This window comes from Hoplias malabaricus, chromosome 10 (genome assembly GCF_029633855.1).
Source record: "Hoplias malabaricus isolate fHopMal1 chromosome 10, fHopMal1.hap1, whole genome shotgun sequence".
In the NCBI taxonomy this organism is placed as follows: Eukaryota; Metazoa; Chordata; class Actinopteri; order Characiformes; family Erythrinidae; genus Hoplias; species Hoplias malabaricus.
In genome coordinates this window covers 25,082,838-25,109,914 of record NC_089809.1, presented here as the reverse complement: position 1 = coordinate 25,109,914, position 27,077 = coordinate 25,082,838, and the positions used below count along the sequence as shown (strand labels likewise).

The following is a 27,077-nucleotide window of genomic DNA, read 5'->3' as shown; positions in this document are numbered from 1 at the left end:
CGTGTGTTTTTTTTGGACTGTGGGAGGAAACCCACGCGGACACAGGGAGAACACACCAAACTCCTCACCCAGTCACAGTCACCCAGAGCGGGAATCGAACCCACAACCTCCAGGTCAGCAATACGCTTCCATACATTAGTGAGGTGAGGTGATGATGTGGGATGTGAACTTCTGAAGCATAAACAACATTCTAACTCATGCCAAAGGTAATAAATAGTGGTCCATCACTTCAGAAACACATCCCAATCCTGGGGGTTGGAGTTTATACTCCACTGGCCTACAGTTGGCATTGGCCATGATGTTTCATGCTTTTCTAAAGAGATACTATTCTAAGTTAATCTGACGTTAATCTGAGTTCCCTAGTCATTCAAGCAGTGTCCATTCCTGGACATACATGCAGCAGGCGTTCATAGCTAACATGAATATGAGTGGATTGTAATGACCTGCTATTAGTGCTGTGTTACTGGCCCTAGCTAAAACACATTACTTCATTAGCAACTGCTTCCCCATCGCTACCTTTCCCTCTGTGTGCGGAGGGGGCGTTTTCACCGTGGAAAAGATGATTTATTCAAATTTGATGCACTCAATTTATTCACCTTGTGGCTCGAGCTAGTTGCAAAAAAAAAAAATGTTCACTTACTCCTGCAACACATAGTGCAGAGCCACGAGCCTGGCAACATTTCAATTCCACACACACACACACACACACACACACACACACACAGGCAAGCATGCGCACGCACATCCTCACGCACATTCATATCTGCACGTGCACGCACACTGTATGTTCATTTGCATACACTAACATACACAACCAAGCCCTCCTTCCTCCACCGACGCTCCATCCCACACACACACACACACACACACACATGTCCAATAAATACGGTTCCTTCAAAGAAACGTGGGCAACTGAAACACACCCATGGGATGGACAGAGAGGAGAAGGGTAGGCAGCAAAGGCCTCGTGCACCGCTGCCTGTAACCAAATGGCATTCTTCTCTCTCAAAGTGGACATCTTAAGAATGCATTATTAAAGAGCATGAGGCCCCAGGGTACAGCTTAGGGTCCGGCCAACAATAAACAACAACAACAACAACACCAATATTTAACTGTAAGACATAGGAGTACGTAAGATGTTCACTTCCTTTCCTTAACCTGTAGGAGTGGGCCGTCACTTTCACAGCAGGCATGTGTGTGTCACACTTACCTGGTTAAAGTTTAAAAAAAAAACATTTCTGGGGCACTTTCTAAATACGCAATAAAAACTGATATCTGTCATTTTTATTCAATAGACAAAAGAACAAAGATTTTTAGTGTCTTTAATAAATAAATTAATTCCATTTGTTAAATTATTATATATTTTTTAATTGATCACTGAAATATGCTCGGGGAGACACTGTGGCACAGCAGGTAGCGTCACATTCACACAGCTCCAGGGACCTGGAGGTTGTGGGTTCGATTCCTGCTCCGGGTGACTGCCCCTGTTCTCCCCGTGTGCGCGTGGGTTTCCTCCGGGTGCTCCGGTTTCCTCCCACAGTCCAGAAACACATGTGACTCAAAAGTTTCCGTAGGTGTGAGTGTGTGTGTGTGTGTGTTGCCTTGTGAAGAACTGGTGCCCCCTCCAGGGTGTATTCCCGCCTTGCACCCAATGATTCCAGGTAGGCTCCGGACCCACCGTGACCCTGAACTGGATAAGCGGTTACAGATAATGAATGAATGAATGAAATACGCTCAAAACGCTGCAGTCAAGGCAAGTTTACCACTGTGTCACATCACCGTTCATTTAATTGTACTTTTTGCTATTTTGGGAATTGAAGAAACCAACAGTTCCACTTTTACAGGTGGATTTTCCCCCCATTATTTCTGTTTACAAGACCTCACTGCTCAACAGTCTGTGCTCACCATTGTCTGATTCTCCTCTTTATGATGCGTCATACATTTTCAATAGGAGACACATCTGGACTGGACTGCAGGCAGGTCGGTTCAAACACACACACACACTCTATCTGCGAAGCCACGCTGCTGTAACTCCTGCGGAATGAGGCCTGGTATTGTCCTGCTGAAATAGACATGGAGTTCCTAGGAAAAGACCTCGTCTCGACAGCAGTGTGTGTCTCTCCAAAATACCAATATAAGCCTCTGCATCTATCTGCACATCACCCATGCTGTGGGCACTGATGCCTCCCGAGCCCATAAGGCCGATGTCCATCCATCGCAGTATGACGACTTCTCCAACAGTACCGTCTAAGGGCTGGATGGTCACACACATTCAACAGGTGTTTCCAACCTTGGTCTTTACACACAGACGTTTCCCCAGACTCCCTGAAGCTTTGTGATGTGCAGATGATGAAATACTTTTAATAAATCCTTAGCCATTTTACGTTATGTACATTTAATGTACAAAAACGTTGTATTTGTGCTGACTGACAGTTCTCTCATGAAGTTTGGTACAAAGTGGTGGACCATGGCCCCGCCCTTCTTCCAAAGACTAAGCCTTTGGTGGATGCTATGTTTATACTGTCTTCATCTTTTACAAGTTAAATCACTAACTGTGGAATCTTCTAGAACAGTGTAAGTAGTAAAAACTTTTCAGTCTTATTTTTGCCCCTGCCTCAACATTCTTTCAATTTATTTATTTATTTATTTATTTATTTAATTGATTGATTGTGTTGTAATTTGTCCCATTCTGGTTTATTATTATTATTATTATTATTAGGTAGTGTCACAGTCACACAGCTCCAGGGACATGGAGATTGTGGGTTCAATTCCCGCTCTGTTGTGTTCTCCCCGTGTCCACGTGGGTTTCCTCCGGGTGCTCCGGCTTCCTCCCACAGTCCAAAAACACACGTTGGTAGGTGGATTGGTGACTCGAAAGTGTCCGTAGGTGTGAGTGTGTGAGTGAATGTGTGTGGGTGTGTGTTTGTGAATGAATGAATGGGTGAAAACACTGAAATATTTGATTTGTATTTCTTACATAAAAGTTCAAGCAACAAATTAGTTTTTATTTTTATTGCATTCTTCGCAAGTTTTCTGGAAGTGGGATTTGTATCCTGACGGCAAAAATCTCATCATACTACAACATAATAAAATAAGGGTTTGGGTTCATTACAGCATTTTTCTCAGAGTTCAGTGATATGAAAATGTGTATAATACACATTTTCTCTTCTCAGTGTTCCTGTATGTAGTGTACAGTATTGTTGTAGTGGTGGTCTGCTGAGGCTCAGTGCATGTGTTAACAGTGCGCTGGAGACCCCTGGCTGCAACATCCTGCACAGCTGCACCGGTGGTCCTCAGAGCCACCGCTGCTTCAAAACGCGAGCACAAAACATCCACACACACACAGACCAGCAAAAGTTAGGGAACACGTGGCTGCCTTCTGAGCTAATGTCTGATGTTACTTCTTTCTCATATTAATAAAAAATCTAATATATATAAATAATATAAAATATATATTTCTGTATGATGTTGGGTATGATTCCTTAAGCACAAAAGCGCAAGCATCGGAACAGTGGTTGGAGCTGTCACAGGTCAGTATATATCTTCACTTCTAGGACAAAACCTTGCATATTCAGTTTCCTATAGATGAAAACAATTGGAAAACTATTGCAGGGCAATCAGAACAGACATGATCTGAAATGTACTTTACTATAATTTAGGACTGATTTCAGTCCTATTTGAAGGGTCTGAGATAGATGCTGCCACTGTCAGTATTGTTGGCTGAAACAGCTGCTTGCTGATGTTTGAGTTGATTGAGAGTACACTGCTTTGCTTTCAACGTTCATCGTTGGCTTAAAGGACAGGATTTGGCTTAATATCCAAGTAAGAGTTTTCAATTCAAACTTCCAAAGTACGTTCAAATCCCTGAACGATCCGACTGCTGCTGAGCCCTGACATCGCAACAAAGGGATAAATGTGTGGGGTTTGGAAACTGTCACAAATATTTACACATGTGATATTGCTTTTCCCAAAATAAACCTGCGTATTTCATATAAGAAAGGGTGCTGAACTGTATTAAAGATATTTTCAAACGCTAGATTCCCCCAAGGGAAATATATTACAGGTGCTGAAATAGAGGGATCACGTGGATGGGCTTTGATTAACACAGCACCTGTGAACTGTACAGTTGTGAATTATAGAGATGAAGGCAAAGCGCTAAAGATAAAGTAGAGGTCAAAAGATGATAATCAGATTTCTGTCCATTCCAATCAAATTTGATAATTATGAACATTTGCATAATACTCACATTTGGATTCAAGTTCAAAAGAAAAAGTTTGTTAAAGTGTTCTGCAAAGCCTTCAAGCAGACCCAGAAACATCCAAGAGAGAAACTTCAGTGTGATATATGGACCATGACGAGTATATGGCAAGGACCGCCAGTCATCAACATATGGATTGAGTGTGTTATTACACAGTAACACCTTTGAGCAAGTGTGTTATTACACAGCAACACCCCTGCCCCATGCAGAGTGGAGCTACAGAGAACAGCGAACTCAATAAAGAAGGTCATTGGTTCTGAATGGCCACATATTGAGCAGCTGGACTGGAGCTGTTACTGCCGCTTCCCAAGCAATGCAGACTCTTCTAGACTCTGTAGAGTTCAACAGCTTTCCTTCCTCAACCAGCAGATCCCATAACACTTCAGCTGATAACGTCATTAGCAAACTGAAGTCATGATCTGTGCTGATACTGAAAGACCTGACTGTGACTCATGAGCAATATCCTGTAACAATATACACCAATATGTACACCATATAATCAGCTCTACTGGCATCATTCGTACAGATGGGCAATAGTAAAGTTAATAAAAATGTCACTACAATAATCTCATATGGAAGAACCATATTTGGTTCCATTAAGAACCATGCTTGTTTAAGAGTGTGTAGAATCTTTAAATAAATAAATAAAATAAAAAGCTCCATTCAGTCTTAAGGTTCTTTACCCATTTAGTTACTAATATTAACAAAAAATGGTTCTTTATGGAACCAAAAGTGCTCCTACTACATCAAGTAGCAAACATCACAGAAAGTAATGTTTTCCTTTAAAATGTAATGAAACTACAGACCATCTACAATCTCTCCAGATCCTTTTAGACTCATTTTACTCCAATTCAGGTTTTGATTGTTTCATACTGTCTGCATTTGACTGAGCTGAAGCCTTTTTTTCATAAGGATTTATGCTCATCTTTACCAAGAATACCACTAATTATGGTACCATTTGTATTAGGTGTGATGTACATTTATTCAGCCTTATTTTCTTTACTATAGGTTTGGTTGCTGTCCATATTTTTAAAAATAGTAACAATATGGGAAAAAGGAAAGACATTCCTACCATAATGTAAGTAGGAACCCCAGGCTTAGTACATTATTACAATTATAAAGCTTATTACACAGAAATGATATGGTTATACAAGGCTTATTACACTCTGAGGCTTATTATTCAGTAATTACTATACATGGAATACAATGCATGGAATGGACATCTGGACCATTGGCAGAAGATTCCATTTAATTATATTATTATATTTTCTTGGAAGTCATTTTGGAGTGTTTCTATTGGTCCGTGTAAAAGGCAGCTTGCATTTTCACATAATGTAAATGCTTTATCTAATAATGCTGTTTTCTAATCTTATACCTAATTCTTATGGTCGGTACAGAGTATGAGTTACTTCTGGAATTATTAACACCTTTTGTAAAGAAGGCTATGAGAGAAAGCCTTTGTTAAGTTACACTGAAGAAAAAAAGCAGTCTAACCTTTCAGTGAGGAGGTAATATTAAAAGAAGAGAACAGTCTGTAGCACGTTCTGAATATAACACTGCAGTATAAATGTTATTTCAGTCTGTACTTATTGAGTGCTTCCTCATTTGGTCATTTCTGAGGGGAAGGGGGAAAAAAAACAGTGTACATGCATTTGCATGAGATACATATGGCAAACACATCTCAAAGTGAGGGAGGTGGAGTGTGGGTGTAGTAGAGGGAGATATAGCAAGTTGAATTAAGCCAACATCCCCTGCTCCTCCTTCTCAATCTGTTTTTACCTTTTTAAATAACTGCATGTGTGTGTGTGTTCATGCATTTGTGTGTAAGTGCATGCAAAGCATGGTCCAAGTGCTAAAGCTAGGTATGCAAATTGGGTGCTCTCTCATGCAAATTATTTGCTTGTTATTAAAAAAAAGTGAGGGGTTGTTTATAAAATCTGCCACCCCAGTGGGTTTCACTGTTTCACTGGCTGTGGACACAAGTGCCTCTAATGTACACGACATGAATAGGACAAAAAAGCTGATTAAAACACTTGCTTACTGCAACTCGTGTGTGCGTGTGTGTGTGCATGTGATGGGTGTGTGTGTGTGTGTGTGTGTGTATGTGGGGAGGGGTGGGGGAGTGTCACCTGAAGTATGCCAGTGCATACAAAAGCCTGGCTATATTAAGCTCCAGATCTCAGTGGACACATGAGATATACCTTTCTCTCGGCTGGAAAAGCTTTCTGCGCCGCTGTCACCTATCAATTATGGCTGCCTGCCTGTCGTCGGGAGACTCGACCAATCTCATCCTGCCATCCATCTGTCAATACTGACAAAGCAAAATTATTGCACGCCACCTGATATTTATGGCCAGAGAGCTTAAAGCCGACAGGATTGTTCCATACTATTTGAACCTGCTGCCCATAAATTGACCTCAGATGATGACCTCTGCTGTAAGTCGTGAGGTCCTTACTTTGCCACACTTTTAAACAAAAAGTGCATAGAGGGGGGTTCTGCTGGACTTCTTTAATGAAGGCTGTGTTTAAATGCACAATCATGATAACAACTTAAAGGACAATGCTAGTAAATTAAGCAATCGATTTTTGAAATAAATGGGTTGACAAAAAACGAAATATTTACCTAATTGTCCACCCATGCAGATCTAATCAGTGCTTTTGAGGCTAATATTGTTGACATATATTAGAATAATTGCCCTCAAACGAGTGCTCAGGTACAGAACCAGACCTAAATTAAATTTATTACAGTCTCACAATAAAAAATTGAGAAAAAAAACATTGTTTTTTGAATTCCATTGCTTTTTTACAGCCCAGTCTTAGTGTGATAAGTGAGATCACACCGAAGGCCGTCAAATGGTCAAAACTAGTAACAACTATAACGGCATGTACAATATATACAAAAAACAATACCTAAATAAATATGATTTGACAGTGGAAACCATTCTTTTAATTCGGAATGTAATGAAAAACATACACTCATACGTCTCTCCCTTTTGAGACCTTTAGCTCTGTGGAAACTTGGGTAATGGAGCGTCATATTCAAGCTTCAACCAACTTAAACCATATCTAAAGCTCTGGTAAGGCCACACTGACTTGTAAAATGGACTTTAAAGTTCAGAAGCAAGCACATTATTGTAAATGAAGAAGGCAGCCATTTTAGAGAACAGGGTGATGTGTTCAAGATTTCTGTGGTTTTGTTTCTATAATAAATGAAAGAAATGATGATATAAAGAAATGATTTTCTAAATGAAGATGAATGATGAATGGAAAATATAATTATGAATGGAAAATGCAGGGGAGTCAATATTCAGCACAGATCCTGTTTAATAAAATAATATGTAATATTATGTTTATTTTTATTGATCATTCTGTTAGCAACATTAGCCTCATGGCCCCAGCACTAAACTAAAGAAGCTAAAGCTAGACACCAAGCATGTATTGGGGGATGTGCGACATCTGAGGTTAGTAAGAATTATTCCTTTCAGAGGTTCTTTGATGATCCGCATACGAGTGCTTCCAGTTATGCTACAGTTTAGTTTTTACATTGAAAACAGTGTTCTGAAATATTCTTGTTTTTAATGCTATACTGTTTTACATGTATACATATTTAAAAAATCTTTAGAAATGATTTAATACCAAAATAATATGACTACAACATGGAAAAGTACATTAAAAATGATAAACTCCCTTTTTAAACTAAGTTTTGTTGGTGTGCAGCGGTGTAAAAATGGTCCGTATCATCAGAAGATCACAGTTCAATCAGGAGATGCTGCAGCCATCAGAAGCTACAGTCCAAGAGAGCTCCACTGTCTAAATGTGTAGGATGGCTTTTCTACTCTGGGCGTCTGTTAGTGGGCATGGGAGATCTGGGCACTTAACACTCTCCTCCAGGCGTGTTGAAATGTCCACTCACATTGTGTCAGCGGCAGTTTGAATAGAAAGGTCTCAGAGGAAGTATTTTCATGCCCTCGCTCTCCCAGGCTGATGGCGTTGTGTGTGTCTGGGGTTAAGTCTCAGGCAGTGGGTAGAATTGGTTAATTTTTTGTGTCTTAAATGACTTTTTATAGATTTTTAAAGAATTATATGCCCCAAGGAACCTGTAGTAGTTAGCATGTTTTGTTGCTATTATAGAAGTCATAATAACACTGTTGTAAATGACTCTTGTGTTAGGAGCGTTGTGATGAGGTAAATCAGAAATCAGAAATCAGAACCTGAAAGATAAAGGCCTAAAGCAGAGGCCAAAATCTGAGCTCAGTGGCCAGGGAGCAGCCTCATTATCCAATTAACACCACTCTCACTGGGAGTGTGTGTGTGTGTGTGTGTGTGTGTGTGTGTGTGTGTGTGTGTGTGTGTGTGTGCGTTTGTGTATGAGAGAGAGAGAGAGAGCATTCAATCAGAGCATGGAAGTAAAGCCTGCTCCACTGTCAGCATTCAGAGTGCGCACTGAAGAGAGAAACAGCTTTGTGTAAACTTAGCAGTGTGTGTGTGTGTGTGTGTGCGTCTGTGTGTTTCTGCATGCAGCTAAATTATACTGCAGTGTGTGTGTGTGTGTGTGTGTGTGTGTGTGTGTGTGTGTGTGTGTTTGTATGTGTGTACAAGTGTGGGCGCGTGTGGGCGAGTACAAGTTTCAAACGTGACAAAATCCTAAATGCCACAATCTCGAGAGCTGAACTAGCTTCAAAATTAGACACCAGCACAAAACAAAAAAAGGAAAAAAATAAAAACCCAACACATGCTGGAAGACTGCGTCTTTCAGAGTGGCCTGCCTTTTTAACCCTTTAACTTTCACAGACTGCCACATGCTTCAGATTATTAGTCATTAACAACATAGAAAATGACAATTTACATCACTGAGCTATTACCATGCAGTAGGAGAGAGGAGTGACTGTCTGTCCCCAAGCCCTGTTACTGTTGATTACTGTACTGTGCAAAAATCAGGCCTTTATTTTTCCAGTTATTCATTATCATTATCATTCATAGTCGGGAGATGTCTGTGCAGAGGTTTGCTGTAAACTGATCCACTTTCATAATAAAGTGCACACAAGAAACAAAAGAAAATGTGGTTTTCAAAAAATGCAACTCCTAACTACCGCATAAGGCTTATTACGTCACCAAGCCCATCACAGTCACATAAACGTGAAAGCTTTCTCCTTCCAGAGGCAGGAGAGAGCCAAGCTGTGGCTGTTTCTTAGAACAATGGGTTGGCCACGCTGGAGTCCAGGCTTCAAGATCGTTGAATATATTTTGGATGGTGTAAAGCAGAAAATGGAACTGACTGCAATGATTGTATTTGAAGAGGTAAAAGCACGTCACCTGAAAAGAACGACAGCTGTAATAAAGGCAAAATAGTGGGCACAGTAAACAATCAAAAAGTGTATAATATATTCAGTGGTAAAAGTTAGCAGTTAGCAGGAGGAGAAGGTCAGAGGTGGGGATTTATTGAACATAAGGGGGATATGATTCAGACAAAGTATCTACAGAAACAAACCTGGAAACACCTTACAATACAACAATGAGCATCAAACCAGAGAGAGCTAATAAAGGGGAATACAGTAGGAAACACCTCTGAGCACTGTCACATCACACACTCAGGGCTTAAAGGTGTGGGGCATGGCTAAAGAACAGAGAAGGGACATCTGCATGGCTAAGAAAACCAGACCAAACTCATGGCCAAAATATAGCAAAGAGCAGAGACACAACATCAAACAGAAGAACAAATGCTCTGTATATTGCATGCTCTGTAAAGTACTTCACGTTTCCTAGATCTTCAGGAAGTTGCCACAACCACCACCAGTGTGCAGCATCCAGCTCGTTGATGCACCAGCAGCCAGTCCATGCCAGTACACTCACCCCACGTCAGCTATCTGGTAGAGAGGCAACAGCACAAGGCAGGAAACACAAACTTGACAGGGCCCCGTTCCATCACAGTGCACCACATACTCTCCCAGTCGCTCACACTCTCACACCTGAGGGCAATTTCACATTTCACAATTTCCTGGAGTTGTGTGGCAGTCCCACTACTCGTCGTGCCACTGTGCAGCCCAGTTACAGGAGAATGGGTGTGTCCATCCAGATCTATATATTCCTTTTTGGAAAAGAAAGCAGTACAAGTCTGGGAATGCCTTCTATTTTTAATGTAATAATAATACAGTTTAAATACATTTTATTAATTTATTATTTTAAATGAAGTAATTGTCTTTAATCGCTGAACCCTGCAGTGGAGGTTTTTTTTTTTTCGCCCTCTCCTTGCCTCACGTTTGGATGATTTTATAGAACATGGCACTTATCTAAGTGTGTGAAACCACAGCTGCATATTCTGAACTGCTGGACAGAGCTGAGGCTGGGAGAGCTCCACACACAGAACCCTCTCCTGGGCTGAATATTAGCATGCGTACGGCTCAGGGAAGAGCTGTGTGCAAACGGAACTGCATAATGTTAACTTATTAGGTTTGATCCCTCCCAAAAAACGAAGTTAATTAACTGTCAGTGTTCTCGTCACTCTATATTCCCTTTACTTTAGCCCCCCACCACACACACACGCACACACACACACGAATACACACACCCACACACACCCTCCCCCTCCTGCCTCTCAGAGCGGCTTGCTTGCGTGTCATTATTTTTGGCACATTTACCCGTGTTTACTCTTGAATGATCAGATATTTACGTGGCTGAGGGAGAGGGAGCTGAAGTGGCGCCAGTTCACCGACACATTTTCTGAAATGTTCTGCTGGTTTCTGTGACACATGACACTGGGAGAGTGGGCCGAGAGTGACAGAATCACACTCATACAGCCTGCTGCAATACTGCCATCTGCTTTCAGCACCGCAACAGCATCTCTCAACACACACACACTCCCAGCACACTACCAGCAAGCTATAAGGAGGGCACACTCAGGTCATTGTTTTATGACCAGATATAAGTACAAACATAGGAGTGCCGTCTACTGTCTTCTGCTATAAACAACGGCACAAGCACAGTACTGCTGCGTGAAGGCCCATCTACGTAACCCCTGGTGATTGTTGGCTTTCTAAATTAAAGTATGTTGACCTATTTTCTACACAGAGCAAAGCTAAACACAGTGTCTCATATGGCACTTTTCCACTGCATGGCACCTACTCGGTTTGGCTTGGCTCAGCTCAACTCTACTCACTTTTTGGGTCCTGGCTCATTGTAGCTTTTCCATTAACACAATTTTGGAAACCACAGCAACAGCGGGTGGTGTCGTAAAACGTTGTTTACTTTTTGTGTATTTGTGTGTTGTTGTTGTTGTTTTTTGCCTGAACCCCCGTTTCAGACAGATCAGTGTTTCTGTTCCTTGATGTTCTCACTGAACATCAAGAAGCATTTGAAAGTCCATGTTGTCATTTTATAAGCTAATGTTGTGAGTTGGATAAGAACAAATGTGATCTCTATTGTAGCTTGGACATTTTACAAATGTCTAGTATTTCACTGTGATTAATCATCTCTCTGGCCAATCAGTGCTCTGCAAGGTTTACACTTCACATTTATTCTCCAGTAGTGTCTGGGTGGGGTTGAGGAGGCTGCGCCATGCATATTGACTCCCCTACAGTCTTTTATATTGATATTTGCTGTTATTTTAGGAGCGTATAGTTGAGTTTAGTTTATTGTGCTGTTTTAATGTGTGAGGACAGTGGGAGATTATTTTTTCTTGTTTGTTTTTGTTTGTCCTCTATCCTTAATCCCCTGCATTTTAGATGTTTTCTGAGCTTTTATAAAAGCTGTTTAATAGAGCTACATTGACCTCATCCTCTGCTACAACTGCAATATTGTGTAACTGTATTTTGAAACAGCTAAATCCAGTACAGTGGAGAAAAAGGAAAACAGAAAATAAAACATGTGCCGTAATTTCTAAACAGACACAATGTTTATGTTTTATTCTCCTGTTTTCATTTTATATAGGTAACACTACAGCCCACCCAGCAGACTAGGGTTTGATTCCCAGCTTGGGCAGGAATACCACACCACAGTGCATTGCACCAATGACGGTCCTGGGACAAGAATTTAAAATATTATATTCCCCTACATCTGCACCATTATTATGTAATGTAATGGCAGTGAACACACACTAGTGCACTAGGGGCTGTGAACCCAGAGCGGCAGGCAGCCATCCCCGGCACCCGGGTTCAGTGCCTTGCTCAAGAACCCCTCAGCCCTGGATTGAAGGAATTGGACAGTGCCGTTCCTTCACTCCCACTGCCCCTAATTGTCCTCGTAGGAATCAAACCAACAACCTTTCAGTCCTAAGCCCTCTCCTCTAACCATTAGGCCACCTTAGGTCACCTTAGGTCAACATGCCCAATACCAAGCATCAGCTGGGGTGTAGAAAGCCCCCCTCCAGTGGGATGTGGATCAATGGAACTGCATTCTTTGGCATTTCTGGAGTTCCATCCATAGTGTGAGGCTTTCCCAGAAGAGCAGGGGCAGACGGTTACTGCAGCAAATATTCCACTAACAGACTTGATAACGACACACATGTTCTGTGCAATAGTGAGTTGTATATTGTGTATTTTGTATACGGTTGTTGAGAATGGTTGACACCTGCACAAAGAGAAATTTCTTACCCAGTTTGTACTTGCTTAATGAAGAGGATTGTGATTCTAAAAGCCCTCTGAGAACAGTCTTGACTTTCAGGCTTAAACAGCTCCAGTGTCTGTTTGATCCGAATCATTTTTCCGCGCTGCACTGGCATTTGCGAGCCGACATTTGGAGCCATCATGCGTTGCTCTCACTTACCTTGGAGGAAGAGCTCCTAATTGTGGGAGAGTAGTGTGCGCTGTGGGTCTGGAGATGGGAGAGGGGATGGCGGATGATTGGGGTTTATATGAGTGGGATCTTAATTGATGCAGAGAGGCAGAGTGGTGAGGGCTGTATGACGCTTTTACCAGAAGCTGCCGTGAATCACTCAGACGAAGGGTGACAGAAACATGGCACCCACGAGACTTACACCCAACTCACCATCACTTACTGAAACCCCACTGACGCACTGCACCGATCTGTCTGCTAACTCCCTCTCTCCCTCTCTCTCTCTCTCTCTCTCTATCTATTACTTTCTCTCCCTCTCTATCTCTCACTTTCTTTCTCACTCACCCTTCCTCTCCCTCTCTTTCTCTTGCTCTCTCCGTTTTATTTATCGTGCCTCTCCCTTTTTGTTTGCCTGTTTCCCTCTTTCACCCATCTCTCTCTCTCTTTCCTCTCTGTTTCTACCTCTCTCTATCACTCTCTTCAATTCAGTAAGTTTTATTTGCTTATTCGGCCATATTCAAATATATGTGTTCTCTCTTTTCTGCTTTTTTCTTTGTCTTGCACTCCTCCCACCATTTCTCTTTCTCTCTCTGTTTCCCTCTATTTCTGTCTCTCTCTCATACACAGTTTCACTTTCTGCCTTTCCTCCCTCTCTCTCTCTCTCTCTCTCTCACTCACTCACTGGGTGTGTTTGTGTGTGTGTGTGTGTGTGTAAGAGAGAGGAAAGTAACAAAGATAGAGTAAGAGAAAAGCAACACACATACACACACAATAAACAATTACTCTTGATTTGTGTGTAATGTACAGTGTGTGTGTGTGTGTGTATGCTGTAACGTGTTTAAGTGTGTTTGTAGGGAGTTGCTGGTGAATGCGGGAGGCTCTGGGAGAGCAGCATCCTGTGGCTGAACTGAGTCACCATTAACAGAACTCTTTAACCCTTTCCTCTCTGCTCAGGCTGGATCTCCTCCCGGTTCTGCTCTTCGAGGAGGAGCTCGGATATTTCTGAATGGTTGGGCTTTGTCCCAGTGTATTGTAGGAGCCCTGCAGGCCTTGTCTGTTCAGAGTAGAGATTCTTTCTTGCCCCACAGTCCACTAAGGGCAAGTGTCCTGCTCTACAGAGGCGCAGGGTGTTGACCGCATTGACCTTTGCAGCTATAGGGCAATGGGCTTGTTCAGCATGTGCATTACTACACAGCATTTCCCTTCCAGCTTCAGGGTCAGTTTGACACAAAGACAGAAAGCTCATTCGCCCACCCCCCACAAGAAGAACTGCAGGATCCTCAGGCAGGCCTCGCTATCCCTGAGAGATCAGGGGCTTTGCGGTGGTGGGGTGCCCATTGTACAATTCCCGCTGAAGCAGTAATCTCGTTCCAAAGCTCCGAGGCGTCCCACTTCCTCTAGGTGTGAGATTGACACAGAGCTGTCTCCACTCTGCTCTGCTGCTAATGCTGGTGCTTCTGTATTCCACTGTTCTGAGATTGGATTCCACTGACTCCTGACGGAATTATTCTACTTGGACTGTCCTGCACTGGGACTCCTGGTTTACTCTTGTATTCCTCATGAAATCCAGGCAAAACCTGTCCTTTTAAGGTTTTAAGGGGGCGAAATTGGACAGAGTTGGATATCTGCATGAATATTATACTGAATATCGGCTGTTGAAGTGCTAATAGATCATATGTGTTTGTTCAGTTCCCTTCTTTGGGACTACATTGTAAAGCAAAGGACTTTCATAGACACTGCATTTGCATTACTGCTTCATTTCTCTCTCTCTTTCATTCTTCTTTCTCTCATTCTGTCTCTCACTTCACTCTCTCTCATTCTGTAATTTTGATTTATCATTGCTCCTCTCTTTTTATTCTGCCTTCTTTCTTTTCTCCTCTTTCAATTCAATTCAGTAAGCTTTATTGGCATGACCATATTTACATACAGTATAACATACAACATAACTATATTGATTATTTAAAAGTATATAAAAGAAATAATAATTAACAATAATTATTAATAATAGAAATTAGTTAATAATAATAATAATAAATAAACAATACAAATAATAATCATTATGTTGATAAAAGAGCAATCGAAAGAACAAGGAACATGTTAAACATTAAAAGAAATAATAATGTATAACAGTTGAACCTAAATTAACGTGAATATGGCAACAAACAGGGCACGTTTTGTGTGTGTGTGTGTGTGTGTGGGTGTGTTTATGTGTATATGTGTGTGTGTCTTTCTCTCCTTTTTATTCTCTCTCTCATTCCTTTTTTATTACTCCCTCACCATCTCCCATTCTCTCTCTCTCTCTCTCTCTCTCTCTCTCTCTCTCTCTCTTTCTCGCTCTCTCTCTCTCTCTTTCTCTCTCTCTCTCTTTCTCTCTCTCTCTCTCTCTCTGGCCTGTTTCATTCTTGTGCATTCTAGTCTCTTGCTCTGTCTCTCTTTAACATCTTGCAATTCTCTCTCTGTCTCCCTCTCATACTTTTTTATTCTGTTTCACTGTCTCTCTTTTCACTCTCTCATTCTTTTTTTTTATTATTCTCTCCCCTTCTCTCATTCTGTCTCTTCCTCATTCTGTCATTTTTATTTATTCTGCACCTCTTTCACTGTCTTTCTGTTCTTTATTCTCTTTTCTCCTCTTTCTCTCCTTTCTACTCTCTCTCTCTATTTTCTCTCTTAATCTCTGCCTTTCATTCTTGCTGTCTATTTCTCTTCTTTTGATTCTCTCTCTCTCTTTACTCTTTTTCTCTCTATCTCTCTCATTCTGTCATTTTCATCTCTCTCCGTGTCTTCCTCTTCTCTTTTCTCTCTCCCATACCCACCACTCTGACTGTCCCCGTACTCGCGGAGTGTACAGCTGTGTAGATGTTAATTTTCAGGAGAGTGTTAGCAGGCTACAGACGGTGCAGTTGTTCTCTCTTCTGATGATTGTTCTGGGGACTTTATCCTCCATCTGGCTGCACGTTTGGAACAGCGATGGAGGAGACTCGTTCCTAATAATTATTATGCGTTCTGTGAATCTGGATGAGAACTTTCCTTCTCTCTCTCTCTTCTCTCTGTAAACATTTTCCTACAGCTGTGTGTAGATGTCCTCTCTGCTTTTCCGCGACATATGGCATTATTTCGGCGCTCCAGTCTCAAACTGCTGCTGCTGGAGTTGACTGCGGCTCTTCACTCCGAGGCCCTGATCACTGCCAGTGATTGATCCCCTTGTTTTTATCAGCCCTAATTAAACATTTAGAGCCACAGGCTCCCCGTTGCTCAATGTAATTTCCTCTAAATTCAAAAGTCTTGCGGCCCGAGAAATCTTTATTATTGGCAATGAACCCAGTGCGATAATGAGCAAATAGGATGAAACACCCAGTTTAGCAGCCCCCTGTCGCCATTTCTGGAGGGGTGTGTGTGTGTGTGTGTGTGTTGGTGGGGATAGGGGGCTACAGAGAAAGAGCAGGAGGAGCTGAGGGGGTGGGGTGTGGCGGGGTGATGGGGGGTGGGGGGTAGTACATCAGCAGCAGTGGCTCATTACCCAAAGATAAGACCACGCACACAATAAAGCAGACATTCAGGGGGAAAGGGGGCCAGCCCCAGCAGCTGAATTCACAGCCACCAGCAGCACAAACAAACACAAACTACAGTGTATCCTCACACTTATTTAGAAACTGGGTAAAAGCAGGACCACACACAAATTAGATTTCATGCATTTTGGGGTCATTACAAATACGTCCAATCGAGTCCCTACTTACACCATGACTTACAGCTAAACCGTTACTTCTACTAGCTTAAGTACATTGTGCAGTCCATCTGTTGCTCTGCATACTTTGATTGTTAGGATCCCCACAGGAGCGAAACAAGGCAAAAGTAATATGTGGGAAGTGGATCGTTCTCTGCAGAGCAGTGACACCCACATGGCAGCAGTGTTTGTGTGTGATGTGCTGGGATGAGTGGATCAGATACAGCAGTGCTCCTGGAGGTTTTAAAACTTTCATGGTCACTGCTGGACTGAGAATAGTCAACCAAACAAACTTATCCAGCCAAAAGTGTCCTGTGATCAGTTCCATTACTCTCCAAGCGGAAGTCCAGTGTTTACAGTTTCCATTCAATAGCTGCAAATCAATCCTTCATTAAATCAAAGCTGGTGCTGCTGCTGATGGAACTGAACAAATCCATATAATGGCTGGAGTGCACTGCTACATCAGAAACCAAATTTCTCTTCTTGTAATTGTATCCTTATAAACATAACATCAACAAATCATCTTATATGTTATTGCATTTATGTTTATTTGTATATATTTTAGTGTTATATTGTGTTTTCATGCAAAAACACACTAATTGGCAAAGATACGTTTATATTCACAGTAATGGTTCAAAATGATGAGTACATCAACCATACAGAAACTTAGTATGTGGACTTGCTTTCAGTCTCCAATGAGAGGCTCACAGAGTGCACACACAATACACAGACATCCAAATGCCCACGGAAGATAACATTTGGAATTGTAAGATACAGTCACAGCACTACCTTTCATCTCATCTTTAATATCACAGCATTATCTTGTAAGACTAGATGTACAGATGAATTGTTTGTACAGCTAATGTGATACAGATATATATATATTTTTTTATTTTGAACTTACTCTTACTAATAAATGTACAAATAGTTCATGATAGATCCCATCAGACACAGCCAGTTGGGAAGGTTACAGTAAAGTATTTTACATTAACAATATCACTGTTTTGTTTGTACTGTTGAGTTAGTACGGCTGCTGTGGAGGCTTAAACTGAACTGACTTTTAAGATAATCTGAGATCTGCGTGAGCTGTTATAGATGAGACTGATTAAAAAGAGCAGATTGATGTGTCAGTTGTGTGCCTACTGTCAGTTCTTAAATCTAAATTAGCGCATAACATTCTTGCATCATGTTAACCCCTTTCGACACCCCTGGACAAAGTACATTTGATGATTTTCTAAATAAATGGATAAATCTTGATGGATGGATGGATGGATGGATGGATAATATATTCTCATCAAGGAACAATCACTTATTTATAGTGGACCAGTTCTCTGTAGTGGATCACTTTACAAAGTCAGTTCTCTGTAGTGAATCACTTTAGAGGGTCAATTCTCTGTAGTGGATCACTTTATAAGAACAATTCTCTGTAGTGGATCACTTTAGAGAGTCAGTTCTCTGCAGTGGATCTCTGTTAAGGGGCAATGGTTTTTACTAGATCTCGGTAGTGGATCTCTATAGAGAGTCAGTTCTCTGTAGTGGATCACTTTACAAAGTCAGTTCTCTGTATTGGATCACTTTACAGAGTCAGTTCTCTGTAGTGGATCACTTTAGAGGGTCAATTCTCTGTAGTGGATCACTTTAGAGAGTCAGTTCTCTGCAGTGGATCTCTGTTAAGGGGCAATGATTTGTACTAGATCTCGGTAGTGGATCTCATTATAGAGAGTCAGTTCTCTTTAGTGGATCTCTGTAGTATGTCAGGTGTCTGTAGTGGATCTCTCTAGAGAGTCAGTTCTCTTCAGTGGATCTCTGCAGTATGTCAGGTTTCTGTAGTGGGTCTCTCTAGAGAGTCAGTCCCCTGTCGTGGATCTCTCTAGAGAGTCCGTTCTTTTTAGTGGATCTCTGTGGAATGTCAGGTGTCCATAGTGGATCACTTTAGAGAGTCAGTTCTCTGTGGATCTCTGTAGCCATGGCATTGACTGCATATTTTGCTAATCATTCATCATCTGGTGAATAGAAAACACTAAATGGGCTTGTTAACAAGGCAAAGACATGATTTTAACTGGAGTGATCCTAAAACTTTCAACTGAAACCAAAATGTCCTCATCCCTGTCTATATAATTATGTAGCACCAATACAGATTTTGCCATAATTGCATTTCCAAGTAGATGCTTCATTACAAAATCAATTCATATTGGCTTGCCATACCTGTGCATTAAGTTGTGCAGAATTAGTGTGGGTTACGATGTCGCCCATTAGCTCAGACTGTGATGACCTGTGCTTTCTGCAGCTATTGGAATCTGCCGTGCCTTATGAAATGCATATGTCTTCAGCGGTCGCATATGTCCGCAAGTCTCCAGAAGCAGAAGGACCTTTCATGTTCCCCTGTGCCTATGTATTAACAACATTAAAGTCAATCTGATGCCTCTGTGCAGGGAAAGCATTACTCTTTTAAGAAGCACATGGCACTATCTGTCTCTATCTCTCTCAGTGTGGGGCCTAATGGCTCTGATTGTTCTCCAAATTCAATTTAGACAGGATATTACCGTTACATGAGCTCTCCTCAACAATGCCATTTCCCTTGCTTACACAGTACATTACCCAGCAAAGCTCGGCTCCTCAGTGCCTTTCCCTTTTGCTAAAACCGAGGAAAAAAAAAACGTGTCGCCACAGTCTTACAGCTCTGTGAACAATGGCGGCGTGATTGGTGATTTCAAACTGTATTTAACAGAGACTTAATTGAAATCCTGCTGCAGAGCATGCTGGATGTATTTGGGTGTGTGAGCTGCACTATTTTCAGCATAGCGGCACACACAGCAAAGTCAATCAGGAGAAGAATTGCATCCCCGCGATTGGTAATGATCATCTCACACATGGACACACACACACACACACAAGGCCTGTCTTCACCAATCATGTCAGCGTATTCTCTCCAGTCATCATGGAGATGTGAATCCATAGGTAAATATTCCTGCCATCTCTCCACTCAAATGAGTATAATGGTTAATGAAGGGAGATGATATTTGTCAGCAGCACGCTTCCCTGTGGTGCGCTGTGAATGAGGCTCCTCATAATCGTCATAGGCCCATTGTGTGGGCCAGGCCTGTGAAGTTGCATAGGCCAGTCGGCCGCTGATTATTTTAACAAATAGCATTCCCATTCAAGTCAACAGAAAGGTTTCCAGTGACAGCTCGCATGACAAAAGGTCAGAGGCAGGCTGCTTGGCGTTAATTAAGTAAAACTGGTGAATGTCAGAACTACAAAGGTCAATGCTAATCCCCTGATATTGTCTGGTCTCCTCCACTTCCATGCAATGAGAGAGTGGGGGTGGGAGGTGCTGCAGGGGGTGGATTCTGCTGAAAACATTAGATGGGGCACATTCATTCAGTACTATTTAAAGAGTAATTCAACAGCATGCTGCCAGATACCCAGCTGATAAAATTCTGCTCATCTTCACACTCATAGAATTACAAGGAACAGAACTAGGCATAGCTAATATAAACTTAAACTTACTCTTGTCAGCACATTGATTAAAATTACCGAACAGTGCCATTCACACAAAAAAAAAAAGAAAAAAAAAGCAGCTGAGGTCATATAATTATATAATATCAATTCCATTAACATATTATGATAACAGGATCAGTGCTTGTAACTAAATACTACTGTACAGCAACAAGTCAATAATCCTGCTGCTAAAACAGATGCCCTGATAAATGCATTTCCAAGTACTGATTTACCTGAATTGCCAGCAACAGACTCCACAAGGTGGTGAACACCCTCCATACACAACTCAACCCATGCCCACTGCAGCAGCTCAGTTATGGCACTTTTCCTCTGCATGAAACATACACGACTCTACTCCATTCTTCATGGCTCTTTTGCTTTTCCAATGGCCAAATCTGGTACCTGGAACTAGGTAAAACTTAAGTTCCAGTCCGGTACTAAATGGTAATGTGTAAACCCTGCAGCGCTGATTGGCCAGAGAGACATGTCCTCCACCATGAAATGCAGAACACTTTGAAATCCAGCACAAACCCGCCGCTTGTAAAATCTTCTAAGTTACAGCAGCTTTCACGTTTATTTTTATCAGACTCACAAAGGCAGCTCATAACTTTACCTCAAGGTGTTTTGAAGACGTTTGTATGCTCCTTGGGCCTTGAACGAAAATTTCCAGCGAAAGCAAAACGTTCAACTAGTAAAACTGAGCTGCGAGAACTAGGGCTTGGAGCCGTGTTCAGTCCAAAAACATTTATCGCTGCTGTTGTTGTGGTTTTCAAAGCCAGAGATTCCTAGATACAGGATTTTGTGACGTCACCTGCCAGTGGAAAAGCGACTAGCTTTAAGTGTACAGAGCTTAGCCGTGTAGAGCCAGACCCATGTGATGGAAAAGCACCATTAGTTGGTGGACTTTTTGTGGGCGAGTGTGAGCACAGCCTGTTCCAGCATATCCTGAACATACTGAAGATATATGTGTAGAGGTCCCTGTAGCATTAACACTTCGGTTCAAGTGCATACCAAGAGAATGTTCCTCAGACCACCTCCCCACCATCACCAGACTGTAGCACTCTGACTTTGCAACCAGGAGAGGGGGTTTCATGCAGTTTCTGCCAGATGTCGACCCATTCATCAGGGTGACTCAATGGGAAACGGGACTCATCCCTCCAGATGACCATCTTCCATGTGTCCAAGGCCCATTGGCAGCTTTCTTTGGCCCAGACGAGGTGGTGGTTGCAATGACAAGATGCGTGTTGGTCTATGGCTGTTTTATCCTAGTTGATGCAGGGTATGTTGCATGGTAATACCCAAAATTGTTTTCACTTGTACTAATGGGTGAGCTACTCCACTGTGGCACATTGATACATCGTCGTGACACACAAAGTTTTCCTCTCAGAAAAACCACATGTGACTGTCCCTGTGTGACCTTTGGCTGGATTTTTGTTGAAGGTTCCCCCACTCTTGGGACACTAAAACACTGGAACCAAATGTCCTGTCAAAATAGCTTAAGTCTCCCCTTTCACCCAATGCTGGTAAATGTAGCTTTCTGCACCTTACACGAGAGCTCATTATGACAGAACAACCAATTGGGGGGCACTTTATCAGGGATCATATGCCACCTGCCAGTTGTTCCTAATCATGGATTATGGATTTTATCATATCTATGGAATGTTTTCGTTTGTCATCATGTTGTTTAACACTGTTTAGTGGCTCATTATTGTTTGCCTGACTCTTACCAGTAAAATTACAAACGCTACATAAAAAATCTATTCAGGCAGAATTCTTTAGTCATATTATATTACGTTTATTATAGTAGAATGTCTAGCACTGTAACCATGTACTGTTTCTATTACCTCTATTAGTATCGCTGCTACTACTGCTACTGATTACAATTGCATTTCCATGAAAATGTTAAAGTGCTAATCCTGTCATTGTATGCCCTCCTACACTTCTGTGTAATGAAAGAGTGAGGTGTGTGCAGTGGTGGTGGGGGAGGACGAGGAGGTGGGGAGAAGCTGAAAACATTACATGGGGCATATTCATTCAGTACTATTTAAAGATTAATGCAGCAACATGCTGCCAAGTGCCCTGCTGATGAAATGCACCATGAGAAAACGGCCCTCTGGATAACAGAAAAGAAGGAAAGGAAACTTCTTCGTCTGTTATTTATTTATTTATTTATTTCCCATTCAGCCTGGCAATTCTTGCCTTGTGTTCCAAAACACAATAAGTGCAAGATGTACCTATGAAAAAGCGTCACTGGAGGATTACACAGATTAATAATCTTGATGAGGAGCAACAGACTCTCACATTTAAAATTAACATCCCAATTTAGAAGGCCGGGGAAGGGGGTTCGCTGTTCTGGGTGGACGCACGTCCGCTGGCTGTTTGATTATTGGCCGTCTCAGGGGAGACTGTGACACAGCACGGCCCTGAGTAGTTTATAATGAGCGATATCTCAGCTCTCCTCTGTGTCCTGCATTGATTATTTTTAGCCTTTTGCACTCACTATAATGCCTAATATAATTGTTGAGCCCACATACCGGCATCAGGTACACGATACCCTTAGACAACAATGCAGTTCAACACTGGATTAATCACTGCATTAATGCTGTCTCTGACAATAACACAGGGCTCAGTAGAGCACAGAGGAAACAGATGTAAAAATCTGTATAGAGTGTGATGTGCAGTTAAATAGAGAGAGGGCGGGAGAGTTATTGTAACTCTCTCCCTCCCTCTCTGTGCATGTGAGAGAGAGAGAGAGAGAGAGAGAGAGAGAGAGAGAGAGACAGAGATCAGATAGTATGGTCAGATAGATAGAGATAATTTGATAAACTGTATTTGACCAATACAATTATATAAATGAAGTTAACTGTTTGAGTATTTTTCTTCCATAACGCATAAAAGTTTTGAAATACACTGCTCCTGAAAAAGTGCTTACACTCCATACACATGGAAAGTGAGCAGTATCATGAAAATTAAATTACATGTGCATATCACTCCCTGTTCTGTCTTTGGCAGTTTAACTCTGTCCATTCACAGTGAGGTTATAAGGAGTGTGTCAGCCCCGAGTGCTTTTTGAATGAGCTACAATACAAGGCAGCCATTCTGAACAGAGGTCCTCTCAATCCTAAGAGCAAAGTAAAAAATCAGCCTGTTAAATTCTTAAAGATAATATGAGGCTGAAACATAAGTTAACTGTGATGGCACATAAAATCAAACAGATGTCATAAATGAACCTCGGGGAGGAAAGTAAAATACAAAAATATTGCACCGTCCTTTTTATACACCAAGCATATCACTTATTTTGATGAGTGGTTGGTTAGGGAACAGCGTAGAATTAATGTTATGTGTCTGTTTGACAATAATTGTGGGATTGTTGAGGTACAGAAAAAAAGATGCAATGTGTTTGTCTGTAGAGACTGTGATGTGCAGTAGAGAGAGAGAGAGAGAGAGAGAGAGAGAGAAAGAGAGAGAGAGAGAGAGAGATTGTGTCAGTGTCAGAGGTAGCAGGGCAGTGTCAGAGACTCTCTGTAGCGCTGTGCAAGTGTTTGTGTGTATACGTGCGTGAGTGTGTGAGAGAGAGTGAGTGGCTGTACTGGGGCTATGAAGGCATTGTTGGCTGCCGCAGCCCGTCAGAGGCTGGGGCTCTGTGGAGACCGTGCATTAACTCGTCAGGAGATGTGACAGTAGCACAATGGCGCTGTAGCAGCTGCCGGCCAGTGCTCCGCGAGCTCCTCGCGTGCACAAACCTCATTTCCATTACAATTAAAACCTCACCGATGGATTCAGAATGATGTTTGCTCTGCAGGGGGCTAATATGCCTTTCCTAACAGTCTGATATTGTAGTGATCCAGGTGGCTACATCCTCCCCCCACCTACCCATCCCATCCTCCTCCCACACACAGACACATACACACACACACACTCAAAAGCACACCGCAGAGCCTGGACGCATCTCGCCAAATGCTTTAACTTCCCCAGAAGGTGTGTGCGTGTGCGTGTGTGTGTGTATCTCCCCGAGGTTAAGCCTTCATTGCATTCATTAAAGAACTCTTGTGGAGATTAGGCCTGTAGCTGCTGCACTGCTGGGTAGTACACACATTCTACTTTGCATACTTTGCACTGTTTATCCTGCTCCATCATAACATTTCACCTCAAATCTCACAGCACAGAACATCTATACATTTGATTTGAATCTTATTTTAGTCGGCCGCCAGTATCCCTCCGAGGTTTACTAGATTCCTTCATTCCTTTGTCAGGGGAGAGAGGACAAAATGCCAGCCCGGGAAAAAACCCCACAAATGCAAACAAAACAAAATGCATACAGATTTAATGTATTATTTATGCAGTTCCTAAATCGTTCAGCATTAAACCTAGCCCTGATCGGAGCTCAGCCGGGGAACACTGAAAAAAGGAGAACACAGGCAAGATCGCAATGTGCACGCAGTACTCTATTCCTAGAATTGGTTTGCATACATACAGCATTGAGCTTCTGAATAGCTCTCTGATGTATCCACCCTCTGATGTAAGACATCCTCAGTGTGCAGACTGTACACAGAGTTAACTGAACAGAGGTATTTGTTGGGCTAAAGCTGAGGGCTGATTTAGACTTTGCTTGTGGAGGAGATGGATCTGGACAACGGGCAAGGAACAGCAGGAGTGTAGCTATTTGCAATTACACCAGGGACTCTGGAGAGAGCAAAGCCAATGAAAGACAAAACACTTTTCAAGACAGGACACCCCCTGTAATTTGGAAAAACATTTTTCCCCCCCTTTCCCTCGTACTCAGCACTAAGCCTGAATTATTTATGCAGGTGCCTCAATGTATTTTTAATCATTAGACAAATTGAACAGTGAACAGGGCTGCTGTCATTAATATCTGCCGGCCATGAGAGTATTTCCTTTACTCCGGCGTGCATTTTACCCCAAACTGTAATTGCTCATTTTTCAGGAAATGATTAGAATAAAAGGGTTGCATTACAGCAGGAATGTGAAAAGAAAAATAATTAGTGCTGTGGCGCAAATCTAATTTGGAGAAATAGGGAGGCCTTTTAGCGAGAGCCCACTGCATGCGCTGCATTGTTGATTAGAGCCGAGCCGTGAGGGGATGACAGGGGCCCTGCTCTGGAATGGGACACCGCTCTGGGTCATTAGAGGAAAAGGGACTTTTTTTTTTGCACCCCTCCTCCAGGTGTCAGGTTATCCGAGCCTCTCCTGAACGCGTGGAATCATTACAGCCGCTTAAATGCTCCACCGCTCCGGCCAGCTCTCCGAACACACTGGCCTGGAACACAGAAGCTGCAAGAGAACTGATAAAGCCAGTGGAGCAGCAGAGGGAGGGAGGGAGGGAAGAAGGGATGGGGAGAAAGAGAGAGACTGAGAAAGAGAGAGAGACAGAGAGAGAGTGAGTCATATCAAAAAATCCAACTTCCAGGTCAGTCCTTCAATTTGTATTCATGCACTTTGCTTTTTTTTTCTTCTTCTTCTTCTTCTTCATTTTTTTGAAGGCAGATGTAGCTGGGAAGCAGTGGTGGTGGTAGTGGACTAAGCATCCCCTGAGAGAGAGAGAGGCCTATCACAGCAGCTGATGGAAATGTGATGGGACTGGTGATAGAGAGGGAAATGTCTGCAGCTACTAGGATGGACTGTAAATGGTTTGGACAGGGCAGAAGAAGAGCTTGAGAGCAGATACTGGAAGGCCATGGGCTCTGTGGCAGGTCTAATATGAGATGGAATTTTAAATCAAAAACAGCTTGCTTTCTTTGTTCCATATCTACACGCGCCCTAATAGCAACCTAATTTGCACAGCCATCTGAAATTTGATTGTATAATATATTCAAAAACCGAGATCAAGAACTTCTTTTGGATTTGTAGTCGGGGCAGAGGCGAGCACATTTGCAGGCTGTTTTCATATCCGTGCAGACATCTCTGGGCTATAATACAGCTCATTGGGCTCCGGTTAGTGGAAAGGAAATGATATCATGGCTGAGATATAGTGTAGTGACTTGCGATGCCCCACTGACCTGAAAATGATTCACTGCACTATGATCTCAGGCCTTAAGAGACACACTGACCCAAACATTACCTCACACGGGCACTGCACTACAACTCACCAGGCTCATTACACCTCATCAGCGCATTATGAGGCTAGTAAATGTTAGCAGAGACATATTGAGCCATTGAACTTCTATATGGGGCGGCACGGTAAAGCAATACCTGAGCCAGCATGGACCAATGATCTCATATTCCTCAGAATGTACAGGTAGCATCCAATCTCGGGGTCCCCGTTACAGTATATCACGAATGCCGGACACAGATGGGCTCTTTTGTTTGGACTTGCATTGCATTTAGGAAGTCTGTCAGAAGGGAGAAGGGATTGATGTGGATGGTGTTGTTGGGCGATGCTCTCCAAGGGCCTGCCAAATACTTTTCTAGCCCCCCACCCCACCCCACCCCCTGTCCACAGCACAGCCTCATGCATAATGCACACAGAGCGCAACTCATTTCCACCCAAGACAGCCCCAATGTTATGAAGTGCAAGTTAATGGGTAAACTAATTGCAATAAACAGGAGTGGTGTTTAGCGTGAGCGGGCTCTTTAATAGGGAAAACAGGCCTAATTAGGGAGTGGTGGTGATGTGACAGCGGGTGCGGCGGAGGCTCCTCCGTTCATCAGAGGGGGGGGAGGGAGGGTCACACCAAGCTCTGATCATCATCCGTTCTGCCGGACCTGCGAGCCCATCTCAAAGCCGGCCGCTCAGCTATTGATCTACTGCACCATGCGCCACCAGCAGCACCAACGAGACCTTCCTGTCCTTGTCATGAAAGAGCCGCTGACG

The 27,077-nt window shown here is 42.5% G+C and overlaps 1 protein-coding gene and 1 long non-coding RNA gene across 2 annotated transcripts in view; one reads left to right on the top strand and one right to left on the bottom strand.

Annotated features, from left to right (window-relative positions):
• LOC136708556 (uncharacterized) overlaps window positions 1-2,212 on the bottom strand; it is a 9,850-nt gene extending 7,638 nt beyond the window's left edge. Inside the window, exon 1 of the mRNA XM_066683193.1 lies at window positions 2,131-2,212. Coding sequence (XP_066539290.1) covers window positions 2,131-2,212 — 82 coding nt within the window. The remainder of the gene's footprint in view (window positions 1-2,130) is intronic.
• Window positions 1-25,885, top strand: part of LOC136708490 (uncharacterized) — a 57,112-nt gene extending 31,227 nt beyond the window's left edge. Inside the window, exon 3 of the long non-coding RNA XR_010804356.1 lies at window positions 25,747-25,885. This is a non-coding gene — a long non-coding RNA (uncharacterized lncRNA). The remainder of the gene's footprint in view (window positions 1-25,746) is intronic.
• The last annotated feature ends 1,192 nt before the right edge of the window (window positions 25,886-27,077 follow it).